Source organism: Nerophis ophidion, linkage group LG25 (genome assembly GCF_033978795.1).
Source record: "Nerophis ophidion isolate RoL-2023_Sa linkage group LG25, RoL_Noph_v1.0, whole genome shotgun sequence".
NCBI lineage: Eukaryota > Metazoa > Chordata > Actinopteri > Syngnathiformes > Syngnathidae > Nerophis > Nerophis ophidion.
The window spans coordinates 30,705,764-30,719,970 of NC_084635.1; the positions used below are offsets into that span (position 1 = coordinate 30,705,764).

The 14,207-nt window shown below is 35.4% G+C and overlaps 1 protein-coding gene across 3 annotated transcripts in view; it reads left to right on the forward strand.

Moving 5' to 3' along the window:
* LOC133543042 (protocadherin-17-like) overlaps positions 1–14,207 on the forward strand; it is a 233,276-nt gene that overhangs the window by 145,086 nt on the left and 73,983 nt on the right. The window contains exon 6 of one of the 3 annotated variants that reach the window (XM_061887422.1): positions 2,288–3,194. The exons of the other annotated variants lie outside the window; for them this stretch is intronic. Coding sequence (XP_061743406.1) covers positions 2,288–2,382 — 95 coding nt within the window. The 3' untranslated portion in view covers positions 2,383–3,194. Of the gene's footprint in view, positions 1–2,287; positions 3,195–14,207 lie in introns of those variants that run through there. 3 annotated transcript variants of the gene reach the window in all.

Consider the following 14,207-nt stretch of genomic DNA (forward strand, 5'->3'; position numbering starts at 1 on the left):
TTTACAAACATTGCTAGGAGTGACGAATGAAGACTCCGTACGAGTAGGAACGTTATGGACGGCAAGAAGACTGAACGACACTACCGGTAAATGTAATGACATTGCAGCACCTGCAATGAGAAAACTGGTCCAAAAGATGGCGCCATAGCACACACAATAAAATACCCTCTCAGTCTTTTTGCCTGTTTTTTTTTATATTATTGCTGCTAGCAAAGAAAAATCAATACATGAACTGCTCCGTCTTTTAAGCCGCAGGGTTCAAAGTGTAGGCAAAAAGTAGTGGATTATAGTACGGAATTTACTATATAAGCCTTTAAAATGTAATAAAAACTAAAAAAAAAAGCAGGCTGAGTCCTATTTGTTTCTCAATCGTAAGTAAGAATTGTTTTAATTATATTGTAAAACTTACAAACGTTGCTAGAAGAAACAAATAAAGACTCCGTATGATTAGAAACACTATGGATGGCTTTTTTATTGCTGTTAGCGAAGCAAAATCAATACATTAGCTGCGCTGTCTTAGACGCCACAGGGTTCAAAGTGTAGGCAAAAAGTAGCAGTTTGTAGTACGGAATTCACTATATAGGCCTTTAAAACGTAATAGAAAAATAAAAAATGAATAAAAACAGGCGGGCTTCACGGTGGAAGAGGGGTTAGTTCGTCTGCCTCACAATACGAAGGTCCTACAGTCCTGGGTTCAATCCCAGGCTCGGGATCTTTCTGTGTGGAGTTTGCATGTTCTCCCCGTGAATGCGTGGGTTCCCTCCGGGTACTCCGGCTTCCTCCCACTTCCAAAGACATGCACCTGGGGATAGATTGATTGGCAACACTAAAATTGGCCCTAGTGTGTGAATGTTGTCCGTCTATCTGTGTTGGCCCTGCGATGAGGTGGCGACTTGTCCAGGGTGTACCCCGCCTTCCGCCTGATTGTAGCTGAGATAGGCGCCAGCGCCCCCCGTGACCCCCGGTAGAAAATGGATGGATGGATGGATAAAAACAGGCTAGATAATGTTTTTTTTTTCTCAATGGTAAGTAAGAATTGTTTTAGTTATATTGTAAAACTTACAAATGTTGCTAGGAGTGACAAATGAAGACTCCATACAAGTAGGAACGTTATGGACGACTGGAAGACGGGAACGACACTTCTATTTCCAGTTGAAAGCTCAAAAACAGAAGAGTATGGCAATGAGCAAACAATAACACACCTTTTCAGGTGTCTTGGCTCGTTTAATTTTTACACTAATTGCATTGTGGTCGTTAGCGAAGAAAACAAACTTATGTCAGCTGCAGGGTTAGAAAAAGTAGCGGCGTATACTCCGTAATTTACGGTATTTTTTCGGGATCTACGACTTGGTTTACTAATCCGAACAAAACTTAGCTTTGCAGAGTAGATAAGTAAAAAAAATATCGGGTTTTCGGTTTCTTCTTGCTGCTTGTGCGAGGCGCTGGACCGAGGATTAGTTTGTGAGACCTTCATCTGTCCGTGCCGCTCCTCATATCTAGGACCTGTCCCTGACCGGCCCTGATTCATGGGCGGCGTTACCCGGGAGGGGGCGGAGGGGGGGGTTGGACCATCAGCTATCTTGCAGGCGCGCCTGCCAGATCGTGAGCTCGTCCCTCTCTTAGAGGATATCACACAGCAGTGAGGCGATTTGCGGCTAAGCTAGTGGAATCCTGTTGAAAGCCTAAAATCTTGCGGGGGTGAAGGGGATGGAAGATATCACAGACTTAAGATTCCTTCGCTCTCATTATGGCAGATTTAGACGGATTAGTCTACTTTTTTTTTTTTTTTTTTTTGAAATACACAAAGATGTTTTCATTTCCATTGTTGTGATTGTGTGAAGGTTGGTGTCCAGTCTTCTGCAATTCTTTGTTGTGTTCTTGTATTCGTATCCTTCTTGAGAAATCAAGAAGTAAAAGTAGCTTTCATATGAGGAGGTGTGAACAAGTGATGACATAAATCAGGGGTCGGGAACCTTTTTGGCTGAGAGAGCCAAGAAGCCAAATATCTAAAAATGTATTTCCCTAAGAGCCATATAATATTTTTTTTTAACACTGAACACAACTAAACGCGTGCATTCTTAAGTACGACCAACATTTCCAGAGTATAACAGGTCTCTTATTCTTTGTAATAACATTGTTATTCTGAAGCAAATTGTGGAAGGGGCGTGGCCTGCGGGCCTGCAGCAAAGCGGGATGTTGCCAGGATCGGCCTCGAAATCAGCGACAGCTGCGTAGAAGGCCCACCTGGGCCTTTTTATCTAATCACCTGTCGCTCTGTTATAAGCAGCAGCCAGGAGGAGGGACAGGGTTGGAGCTGGAGCCGGAGCACGAGTGAGGACGAAAGAGAAAAAGACAATTGCTGGAAAGCAACTGAGAGACTAATTGAAAAAAACAAAACAATATTTTACCCTAAAACAGGCTCTCATGTCGGTGTTTGGTGGTCTGAAGAACCCCCAGGAGGGCAAGCCTAACACTAAACAATAATAAATTAATTACTTCTTACCATTAACGCAACTTCTTGAACATGAAAATGCATGAGAATGTTTTATATTTTGAATGTTATTTTTAACACTGTGATTACAAGTGGAATTATTCATTACTTATCGTGTTAAGCAATGTCAGCTCAGATTTATCCGAGAGCCAGATGCAGTCATCAAAAGAGCCACATCTGGCTCTAGAGCCATAGGTTCCCTACCCCTGACATAAATCATGGTCCCAATAACATAACATCTAATAGAGAATGTCTCATTTGCACCCCAGGTGGTCAAAATCTACCAAAAGGAGGGCGGTACCAAAAACGACAGATTTCTCAAATTGACCGTGTGTCGCTTTTGAAAGTGCTGCCCCACTGGTCAACATATGAAATAAGAAGTGTGTGTAAACATTTGTAGTAATCCCCTTCTGGCCAACATATGAAATAACAAATGTGTGTAAACATTTGAAGTAATCTCCTTCAGATCAACATAAGAAATAGAAAGTATGTAAGAAATTCAAATGCGCCCCCTTTGGTTAAAATTGATATAAGAAACGAAAACAAAACAAACAAACAAACAAAAAAATTTAAATAATAAAAAAAAAAAAGTTATGTATATATATATCTTGATTGGATTATCCAAAGAAGAGTGCTCGATACCGTGGTAGAGCGCAATATGTAGGTGTGGGAAAAATCATAAGACTACTTCATCTCTACAGAACTGTTTCATGAGGGGTTCCCTCAATCATCAGGACATTTTAATGGAAGCATTCACATACAATGGTTTATATAGGGCACAGAGTGGGTGGGTACAGGCAGGTGGTGTTTCCGTCTGTGGCGGCATGTTGAAATTATTTCACTGCGCTGGTTGAGGGATGACAGGTGTGGATGATATATAATAAACAGTTTTTCTTTTAAGCATAGGTTGCATCTTTTATTACCACTGTTGTAAGGTGTGCTGGATGCAAGAATTTGCCATGTTATTGAATATTCAACATTATTGTCTTTGAGGTTCCAAATGTGCTTGCTGAGTTCTGTAGAATTCCGCAAAGTCTGGTTTCTAAAGGAGGCCTTGTGATCATTCCATCTGGTTTTAAACGCTCCTTCGGTTAATCCCACGTACGTGTCGGATGTGTTAATGTCCTTGCGTATTACCTTTGCTTGGTTAACGACTGATGTTTGTAAGCACCCCCCGTTGAGAGGGCAATCAGGTTTGTTGCGACAGTTACATTCCTTATTGGTTTCAGAGTCGTTTAGTCTGGGAATAGGCAGTCCTTTTGCAATTGCTTTGTTGTGGTTTGAAATGATTGGTTGTATATTATTCATACAGCTGTAGCTCAATTTAATGTTGTTCTTGTTGAAAATGTTTCTTAGGGTGTTGCCTTTGGGGAAGTGTTTGTCGATCAGAGTGAGGAACTTGTGGCCAATATTGGTTGAGACGTTTTTGCTAAATGGGGGGTTGTACCAGATGATGTTATTTCGTTTTCTGCTCTTTTTTGGTTGGTTTCCTGGCGTGGGTTCATAGGTGAGGGTGAAGTTGTATCTGCTTTCATCAATTGCTTTCTGGTACGGGGGGTTGCTTGGTCGAATTTATGTGTATATATATATATATATATATATATATATATATATATGTATATATATATATATATATATATATATATATATATATATATATATTTATTACCACTATTGTAAATACTTTATATATCTAGAAGGGTTGGTCCTCAAGAGGTTGGCATTTTTATCAGGTCTCAAGAAGGTACAGTACGAAATACAAGAATGTGTGTGTGTTTGTGCATGTGTGTGTGTGTGCGTGTATATAGTGTGCATGTGTGTGTATAAGTGTTTGAATGTGTGTGTGTGTTTGTGTTTGGCCTTGGCTGGCTGCGAGGTGTTGCTTTAACCTCTGAGCCTCAGCCAGCCTGACTAAACCTCGCCATATTTTATTTGCCCTCTACTTAACTTCATATTTTAGTATAATGCTCACAAACAGTCAAATATGTTATGGCAATCCTCAATCCGACACCAAATACAGTCACAAATACAGCACAAAAAACACAAATTCCGCAACGCAGGGAGCAACTTGCTGTAAGCAAGCGGAAGTGTCTCTGATGACAAATTGGGGAACTCGACAGTGTCAAAATTTACAAATTTTAAATCCAATGTTACATTTATAATGTCCACAGGACCAAAATTCACTTATTTTTTTTTTCTCTTTAAAATGAATCTGCTAGTCATTTCCCCCGGGTAGATGACTTATTTCTATTACCAGGCTCGATATGTCGCCCTGTCTTTGTGTGACATCATCTACGAAACTAAAGCCATGCATAGTCAGTGTAGAAAAAGGCACTTAAAATTATTATTTCAATCACTTAATTGCATGTTTTTGTCGCCCCGGTCCATGATTACTGTACAACTTACATGGTTAATGTTGTGAGCAAAATAGAAATGTGAAAGAAATGCCATGTCCATGTGCTGTTTCAACATTTGCTCAAGGAGGAAATCATCAGGAGAAGAGGACGCAAAAAACAATAGCTTATTTTTTAAGGGGTGCACAAAAAGCGATTCCAATCCAAAACAGGATTTTTAGTCATCCCGATTTTAAATCAATTCCCAAGGTTCAACTATTTTTTGGGATAAAAAGTTAACTATTTTTCCTATTAAGAATGATTTTTTTAGATGTTTTCTCCAATTAACCAGAATGAACTTTTCCAACTTTGTGTCATTATCATTATTATTCCCAATAATGCATTGCGAGAATCTGTTTGAATTGGGAAAAAGTCACCCCAGGAATCAAATTTAAATGGAATTGTTAATTGCCCAGATATTCACGCTTAAGTTTTTTTTAAAAGTATTTTTGCTCTAAAAATTAATCCGCCCATCATTTCCCATATCAATTAGTTTTTGGGTACCAGGTAAATAACTACTTTCTATCGTCAGGCTCGATATGTCGCCCTGTCTTGGTGTGACATCCACGAAACTAAAGCCATGCATAGTCAGTGTAGAAAAAGGCACTTAAAATTATTATTTCACTCACTTAATTGCATGTTTTTGTCGCCCCGGTCCATGATTACTGTACAACTTACATGGTTAATGCTGTGAGCAAAATAGGAATGTGAAAAAATTGCCTTGTCCGTGTGCTGTTTCAGCATTTCCTCAAGGAGGAATTCATCAGGAGAAGAGGACGCAAAAAATAATACCTTATTTTTTAAGGGGTGCACAAAAATCGATTCCAATCCAAAACAGGATTTTTAGTCATCCCGATTTTAAATCAATTCCCAAGGTTCAAATATTTTTTAGATAAAAAGGTAACTATTTTTCCCATTAAAAGTTTTTTTTTTTAGATGTTTTCTCCAATTAACCAGAATGAACTTTTCCAACTTTGTGTCATTATCATTATTAATCCCAATAGTGCATTGCGAGAATCTGTTTGAATTGGGAAATAGTCACCACAGGAATCAAATTTAAATGGAATTTTTAATTGCCCAAATATTCACACTTAAGTTTTTTTTTAAATATTTGCTCTAAAAATTATTCCGCCCGTCATTTCCCATATCAATTAGTTTTTGAGTACCAGGTAAATAACTACTTTCCATCGTCAGGCTCGATAAGTCGCCCTCTCTTGGTGTGACATCATCTACAAAACCAGAGCCCTGCAGAGTCAGTGTAGATAAAGGCACTTAAAACTCTTTTTTTGATCACTTAATTGCATGTTTTTGGTCTGTCAATACTGCAGAACTGATATAGTTAACATTTTGAGCAGAACAAAAGTGAAAAAAATCGCCATTTCCAGAGACACTATAGCCTGTGCTTCCTTGTGCTGTTTTAATGAGGAAAACATCAAGAGAAGAGGACACAAAAAACAATACCTTACTTTTTAAAGGGAAATTTCCTCCGGTTTTTTGGAGATGACATCAGTAGGCCCGCACAACAATTTGGGGCTTTAAAAAGTGCTGAAACTGGTTACAAAACAAGAATAAAATCACTCTTAGGTCTATTTTGGGAGGGATTTGATCTTTTAAGACATCATTTTTAGGTCCAGAACTATGAAATAAGTGTCAATGTTTGCGTTTAAAGGGGAACATTATCACCAGACCTATCTAAGCGTCCATATATACCTTGATGTTGCAGAAAAAAGACCATATATTTTTTGAACCGATTTCCGAACTCTAAATGGGTGAATTTTGGCGAATTAAACGCCTTTCTGTTTATCAGTCTTGTAGCGATGACTTCAGAACGTGACGTCACCTAGGTAATACAGCCGCCATTTTCATTTTCACATTACAAACACCGGGTCTCAGCTCTGTTATTTTCCGTTTTTTCGACTGTTTTTTGGAACCTTGGAGACATCATGCCTCGTCGGTGTGTTGTCGGAGGGTGTAAAAACACTAACAGGGAGGGATTCAAGTTGCACCACTGGCCCGAAGATGCGAAAGTGGCAAGAAATCTGCCGCCAGACCCCCATTGAATGTGCCGGAGTGTCTGCACATTTGACCGGCGATGCTAAGACAGACATGGCAGAGAGATGTATGGAGAACCTGCAGATGCATTTGCAACGATAAAGTCAACGAAATCACAAAGGTGAGTTTTGTTGATGTTGTTGACTTATGTGCTAATCAGACATATTTGGTCGCAGCGTGACTGCCAGCTAATCGATGCTAACATGCTACGCTAATCAATGCTAGCATGCTATTTACGCTAGCTGTGTGTACATTTGAAACTAGATATCCACATTTAATGCGAAACAAACACTTACCAATCGACGGATTTAAGTTGCTCCAGTGTCACAAGATGCGAAACTCCTGATCGTTTGGTCCGCACATTATACCGGCGATGCTAATAAGGCAGCAATGCTATGGGCTACTTCATTAGGTACACCCATGCTATGGCCGAATAGTGTCAATAGCTATTTGCTCAATAGCTTCAATTTCTTCTTCGATTTCATTTTCGCTATCTGCCTCCATACTCCGACCATCCGTTTCAATACATGCGTAATCTGTTGAATCCCTTAAACCGCTAAAATCCGAGTCTGAATCCGAGCTAATGTCGCTATATTTTGCTGTGCTATTCGCCATTGTTTGTTTGTATTGGCAGCACTGTATGACGTCACAGGGAAATGGACAGTCGCATCGCAAATAGTGAAAATCAAGCACTTTAAAGCTTTTTTTAGGGATATTCCGGGAGATGTAAAATTTTGAAAAAAACTTTGAAAAATAAAACAAGCCACTGGAAACTGATTTTTGTTTTTAACCTTTTTGAAATTGTGATAATGTTCCCCTTTAATTCCACGTATGCGTCGTCGCAGCTCCATTAACGCATGATGGTACGACTAATTGTCCTAAACATCCGACTTTTCGCATATTTAGGTCATGCGTGACATCCGTGGTGTGAGGATGTTGATGTAAATGACTGCCATCAGCCTCTTCCACTGCATAATGCATTTTGTCAGTCTCGCGCTTGAAAATCAACGCTCAAGGTTGGCAGGAAATGTTGGCCTTTCCATCTCATGAATTTAATCGAAATGAGTCTTTTTTTTTTTTTTTTGCTTCTACATAAGCTATCTTTGGAAAATACCATCATAAATTTAAATGGATTAAATGTGCATTTTTCTATCCGACAGCTGCATTTTCAAGCCACCACCGACTGAAAGCGTACGTTTTTTTGAAGAACCAACTCCTCGTAAAAAAAAAAAACATACGAAACTGTCCTATCAGGATCCACTTGAATTCAGCCAATCCTGGCAAATTATGCAAACTCCCAAAGGCTAATTAGGCTACAAAGTTTTGTCCAAAGCCAGTAAATTCCCTGCACATTTTGAGCAAGTCAGCATCATTTTCACCAATTAAATTTGTGTACACCAAGCAGGAAAAAATGTAACCTGTAACAATTGATCAATTATTCATCGCTCAAACGACACAAATGTCAAGATCAATAGTTATACTTACACTATAAAAACGTTGTAGGGCGCAACATACAGCAAAGACTGAACTGACCAACACGCCATGAACTTTGCACTACTGTTACATCTATGCAATTGCCATTATCCATCCATCCATTTTCTACCGCTTATTCCCTCCGGGGTCGCAGGGGGCGCTGGAGCCTATCTCAGCTACAATCGGGCGGAAGGCGGCGTACACCCTGGACAAGTCGGGAATTGTCATTACATGTTTGCAAATGAGGCGAAAAAATGTGATACTGAAACTCAATTGGACAGCAGTTATCGTAATCGACTCATTTTAAAATGTTGAAATAAAAACAAAAACGTTGTCAAAAACTGTTGATATTAACTAACACACACAAAAGTACAGATTATCGGTAGCGCTGAGCAATAGTATCAATTACCAGGTATTGGAAATCGGTAACGTCTCCAACGGTGAATATCAATCCTTTTAGCCATTTAAACAAAAATTATATATATATATATATATATATGTATGTATGTATATATATGTATGTATGTATGTATGTATGTATATATATATGTATATGTATGTATGTATGTATGTATGTATGTATATATATATATATATATATATATATATGTATATACATATATATATATGTATGTATGTATGTATATATATATATATATATATATATATATATATATATATGTGTGTAGATATATATATATATATATATATATATATATATATATATATATATATATGTGTGTGTGTGTATATGTATATAATTTCAATATTGTGTTGAAATCCTGTGCTTTTGGAGTTTAAGGAACACTTAAAACATTGACAACAAATTCATATACAATCACAAAGTATGAAGAAAAAAAAGAGCCTCCAAACATTTGCTGTGACTTTCTGAATGAGCAGTGGTAAAATCAGGTATTTAAAAAAATAAAATAAAAATAAAAAAAAGCCCACAAAATCCTGAAAGGACTGCAAAATGTGACACAAGCAGGATGAATGAGCAAAAGGCTGAGTGGTTGAGATTTTAAAGCCTAATTAAATCTCACAGATTTATGTTAGTTTTAATGCATCTTTATTTGTAGATGCAGCTTATTTTCTTTATTTTGTTGTGGCATCTCTGCACTGAAGGAAGGCGAGAGAAGAGATGCTTAGGTTTCTGCTCTCAGTGGGTGAAACATGTTGCCCGGCTCAGCAGCAGGGCTACTATGGGGGAGATTAGAAGCATACAGAACATCGTCACTTCCTGGACACGGGCCGCTCCATCGCCATCTGTCCTCCGTCCAAAGACAGCTGGCCATTCCTCCACGATTGTATGTGCACGTGCACGGTTGTACGTGCACGTCGATGATTGTACGTGCGCAGTGTGACTTGTCGAGGTTATTATGGACACTCACCACAACGTCTGTCACATATTGCGCTATTGTTGGTTTTTACACTCATGTTCATATACAAATATCATCTACGTGTCATTTTCAGTTATGTTCATTGGTCATGTTTATTTAAGGCAGATGATCTAATAAAACATAGAACACACTGAAACACAAATACCGGATTTTAAGTTTTTGGATTATTTTAGTTTTATTTTTTATATATTTTTTATTTCTTTATATATATTTTTTAAATAATATATTTTAATAGTTATTTTTGAAATATTTTTTATGTTTTATTTTATTTTATTTAATTGTTTTATTTTTATTATTTTAGTTTAGTACATTTTTAGTTATGGTCATCAGTCATGTTTATTTAAGCAGATTATCTAATAAAACAGAACAAACTGGAACACAAATACCCGATTTTTAGTTTATAGATTATTATTTTTTATATATATATATTTTCCTAAATTAATACGTTTTTAATAGTTTTTTTTTTAATATATTTTTTTTTTATTCTTTTTTTTTTTTTTTCTTAAGTTTTGTACATTTTTACTTATGGTCATCGGTCATGTTTATTTAAGCAGATGATCTAATAAAACATAGGACACACTAAAACACAAATATCAGATTTTTAGTTTTTAGATTATATATATATATATATATATATATATATATATATATAATATATTTGTTTTAATATTTTTTTAATATATTTTTTAAGTAATATATTTTGAATAGTTAATTTTTGATAATGTTATAATGTTTTAAAATTATTTAAATGTTTTAATTTTTTTTGTTTAGTACATTTTTACTTATGGTCATCGGTCATGTTTATTTAAGCAGATGATCTAATAAAACATAGAACACACTGAAACACAAATACAGGATTTTTAGTTTTTTCAGTATTTTTTTTAATTGTTCATATATTTTTTTTATTTTTTTGATAAATTTTGAATAAATAATAAATTTGTAATTTTAATTTTTAAATTGCATATATATATATATATATATATATTTATATTTATGTATTTTTTGTTTTTTTATTTTAGTACAATTTTAGTTATGGTCCTCAGTCATGTTTATTTAAGCAGATGATCTAATAAAACAAGAGCACACTGAATTGCAAATGCCGTATTTTTAGTTATTAGTTTATTTTTTATATTTTTTTAGATACATTTTTAAAAAATAATACATTTTTAATAAATAAGATTTTTGTAATATTTAATTTTGTTATAATTTTTATTTTATTTAAATTTTGTTGTTGTTTTTTATTATTTTTAATTTTTTTTAGTTTAGTATATTTTTAGTTATGGGCATCAGTCATGTTTATTTAAATAGATGATCTAATAAAACGTAGAACACACTGAAACACAAATACCGGATATTCCGGACCATAGGGCTCAACGGGATATAATGCGTACTGCTGATTAATTGTCTTTTTTTTAAATCTTTTTCCATTTATAAAGCACACCCACTTAAATAAGTTTATCATGATATATTTTTTTGTAAATGTAAAAGACTTCCTTGTGGTCTACACAACATGAAATGGTGGTTCTTTGGTCGAAAAACCATCCGACCGGAACTCTCTTATAACTAAATTTCCTTGAGTAAATAATTAAAACTCACCACACCGGTATATTTTAGCGCTTTCAGGGCGAATCTACTGACAGATATAAGTAAAAACGTTACACTATTGCAGATAATACAAAATGAATGTTTACTTCAAGGCAAGTTTCATATTTTCATTTCATTGGTTCACTACTTTTGTGAACACATGCTGTTGCATACATTCTGGGTATTTTATGTTCCTTTAGTCACGTTTTAAGCTCAATTAAATCACAATGAATGGCGTAACACCCCTAATTACGAAGACTGATTATTTGATCAAATCTGTTGCAAACTAGACCGCATTGGTCGGCTTGATTATGCAGACGCGAACTCTAAAAATAAGCCCGGGAACCGAATTCGACACAAGTGAATCATTAGGATCGAAGCCAAGGGCCTTTTGGTCTCGCTTAGTCATTCCAATGCAAATGTATATCTGTGGTGCCCTAGGGTACTTGTTTCCCCTTGTTACTCTGCATCAACAACCAGGCGGATCAATGGGCCTGCTCCGTCCAAACAATCGGGACGTTTTCCTGTTCCGCCATAACGAGTCCTGTTCTTTTCTTATCCACAGCCCGCGGTGGTGTATACATTATAAAGAACCATGCTTCTTAAAGCAAAAGTGGGGAAAAAGGGAGTTCACCGTCATATTTAATGAACAATTATTAGATAGCAGCTAAGGATGAGCACAGCCAGTTTACGTCAAAAATGTCCTCGAAGAAGCACAGAAAATCAGTATTTTCCTCTGTTTATGTCAAGTCAGGCTACGAGGAGCAAACAGCTACACAACAGTTGAGCACAAAATAACAAACAAGTACATGAAGGACGGGAATCTTTGGGTACCTAATGATTTGATTTGAATCCTGGTGTGACGATTCGATTCGGAATCGATTCTTGGTTCAACGCAATTCTCGATTAAAAAAGAGATTCTCGCAATGCATTATTTGGTATAATAATTGTAGTACAACTTTTGAGGTTACAGGTTTGAAAAAACATATTTTAAAAACCCAAAAAGGGACAAGTGGTAAAAAAAATGTAAAAAAAGTACATTAAAAAATGTATTGTATCTAAATCATTCTAATTTGATTCATGTTTTTTTTTAAATCGTTGATAAAAAACAATAAATAATTATATATGTATATATATATATATATATATATATATATATATATATATATATATATATATATATATATACATACATACAGTGGGGCAAAAATGTGCCGATTTGTGGGCGGTCTAGCGGTGTAGCGTGCAAGGACGGGAGTGGAAGAAGTGTCAAAAGATGGACCTAACTGTTTTGATGACATTCACACTTTACCTAAATCAATGACGGAGCAGCATGTTTTAGCGCTTTCATGGCGGATTTACTGATGGATATAAGTTACAGTGGGGCAAAAAAAAGTATTTAGTCAGCCACCGATTGTGCAAGTTCTCCCACTTAAAATGATGACAGAGGTCTGTAATTTTCATCATAAGTACACTTCAACTGTGAGAGACGGAATGTGAAAAAGAAAAATCCAGGAATTCACATTGTAGGAATTTTAAAGAATTTATTTGTAAATTATGGTGGAAAATAAGTATTAAAAGCTCTCACTGATGGAAGGAGGTTTTGGCTCAAAATCTCACGATACAAGGCCCCATTCATTATTTCCTTAACACGGATCAATCGTCCTGTCCCCTTTGCAGAAAAACAGCCCCAAAGCATGATGTTTCCACACCCATGCTTCACAGTAGGTGTGGTGTTCTTGGGATGCAACGCAGTATTCTTCTTCCTCCAAACACGACGAGTTGAGTTTATACCAAAAAGTTCTAATTTGGTTTCATCTGACCACATGACATTCTCCCAATCCTCTGCTGTATCATCCATGTATGTGTATATATATATATATATATATATATATATATATATATATATATATATATATATATATATATATATATATATATATATATATTTATATACATACATATATATACATATTTTTTCTTTTTTTGTTTTATTTCTTTTTATTAAAAAAATGTAAACAAAACAACAACTATGTATATATATATATATATATATATATATATATATATATATATATACATTTTTTTTTTTTTTTTTTTTTAATTAAAAAAATGTAAACAAAACAAAATGAAATAAAGTATTGTATCTTAATCATTCTAAAACGATTCATGTTTTTTTTAGAAATCATTAAGAAAAAACATGTGTGTGTGTATATATATATATATATATATATATATATATATATATATATATATATATACATACATATATACATATATGTATGTGTGTATATTGATTCTTCTCTGGCGTAAAAATGTCAACATAAACCACAAAGGCGTTGACAAAAAAAAAGTATTCGCATTACTTAGTCATCTGAATCGATTTTCAAAAATCGATCAAAGTATATTAATAATATAAGAATTATATGTTTTAAATCTGTTTCTAGGCCATCTCAATGCCACCACATGTAGTTTGTATAATTAATATACCAAATAACACATTAATCGAGAATCGATTCTGAATCGAATCTTCTCCCCAGGAATCGGAATCATTCTGGGCGCTCATATTCCCACCCCTGTTTCTCCCCCCTGTGTCCAAGGAGCACTTTAGCAGTGGCGTAATGATACAAGTGAGGATTATGCATGACAGTTGCTGATGGGAATCTTCCAAATATCGCCGATATCAGCGCCACGATGCACATTAGTGGATGATACCGGGAATAATATGTTGCATAATGGAGGAATGCCACGATAGGGAATGTTTTTTTTTCCACGATAACCTCAGCTGGTTACTTTTTTTTTTATCCTGCTAAA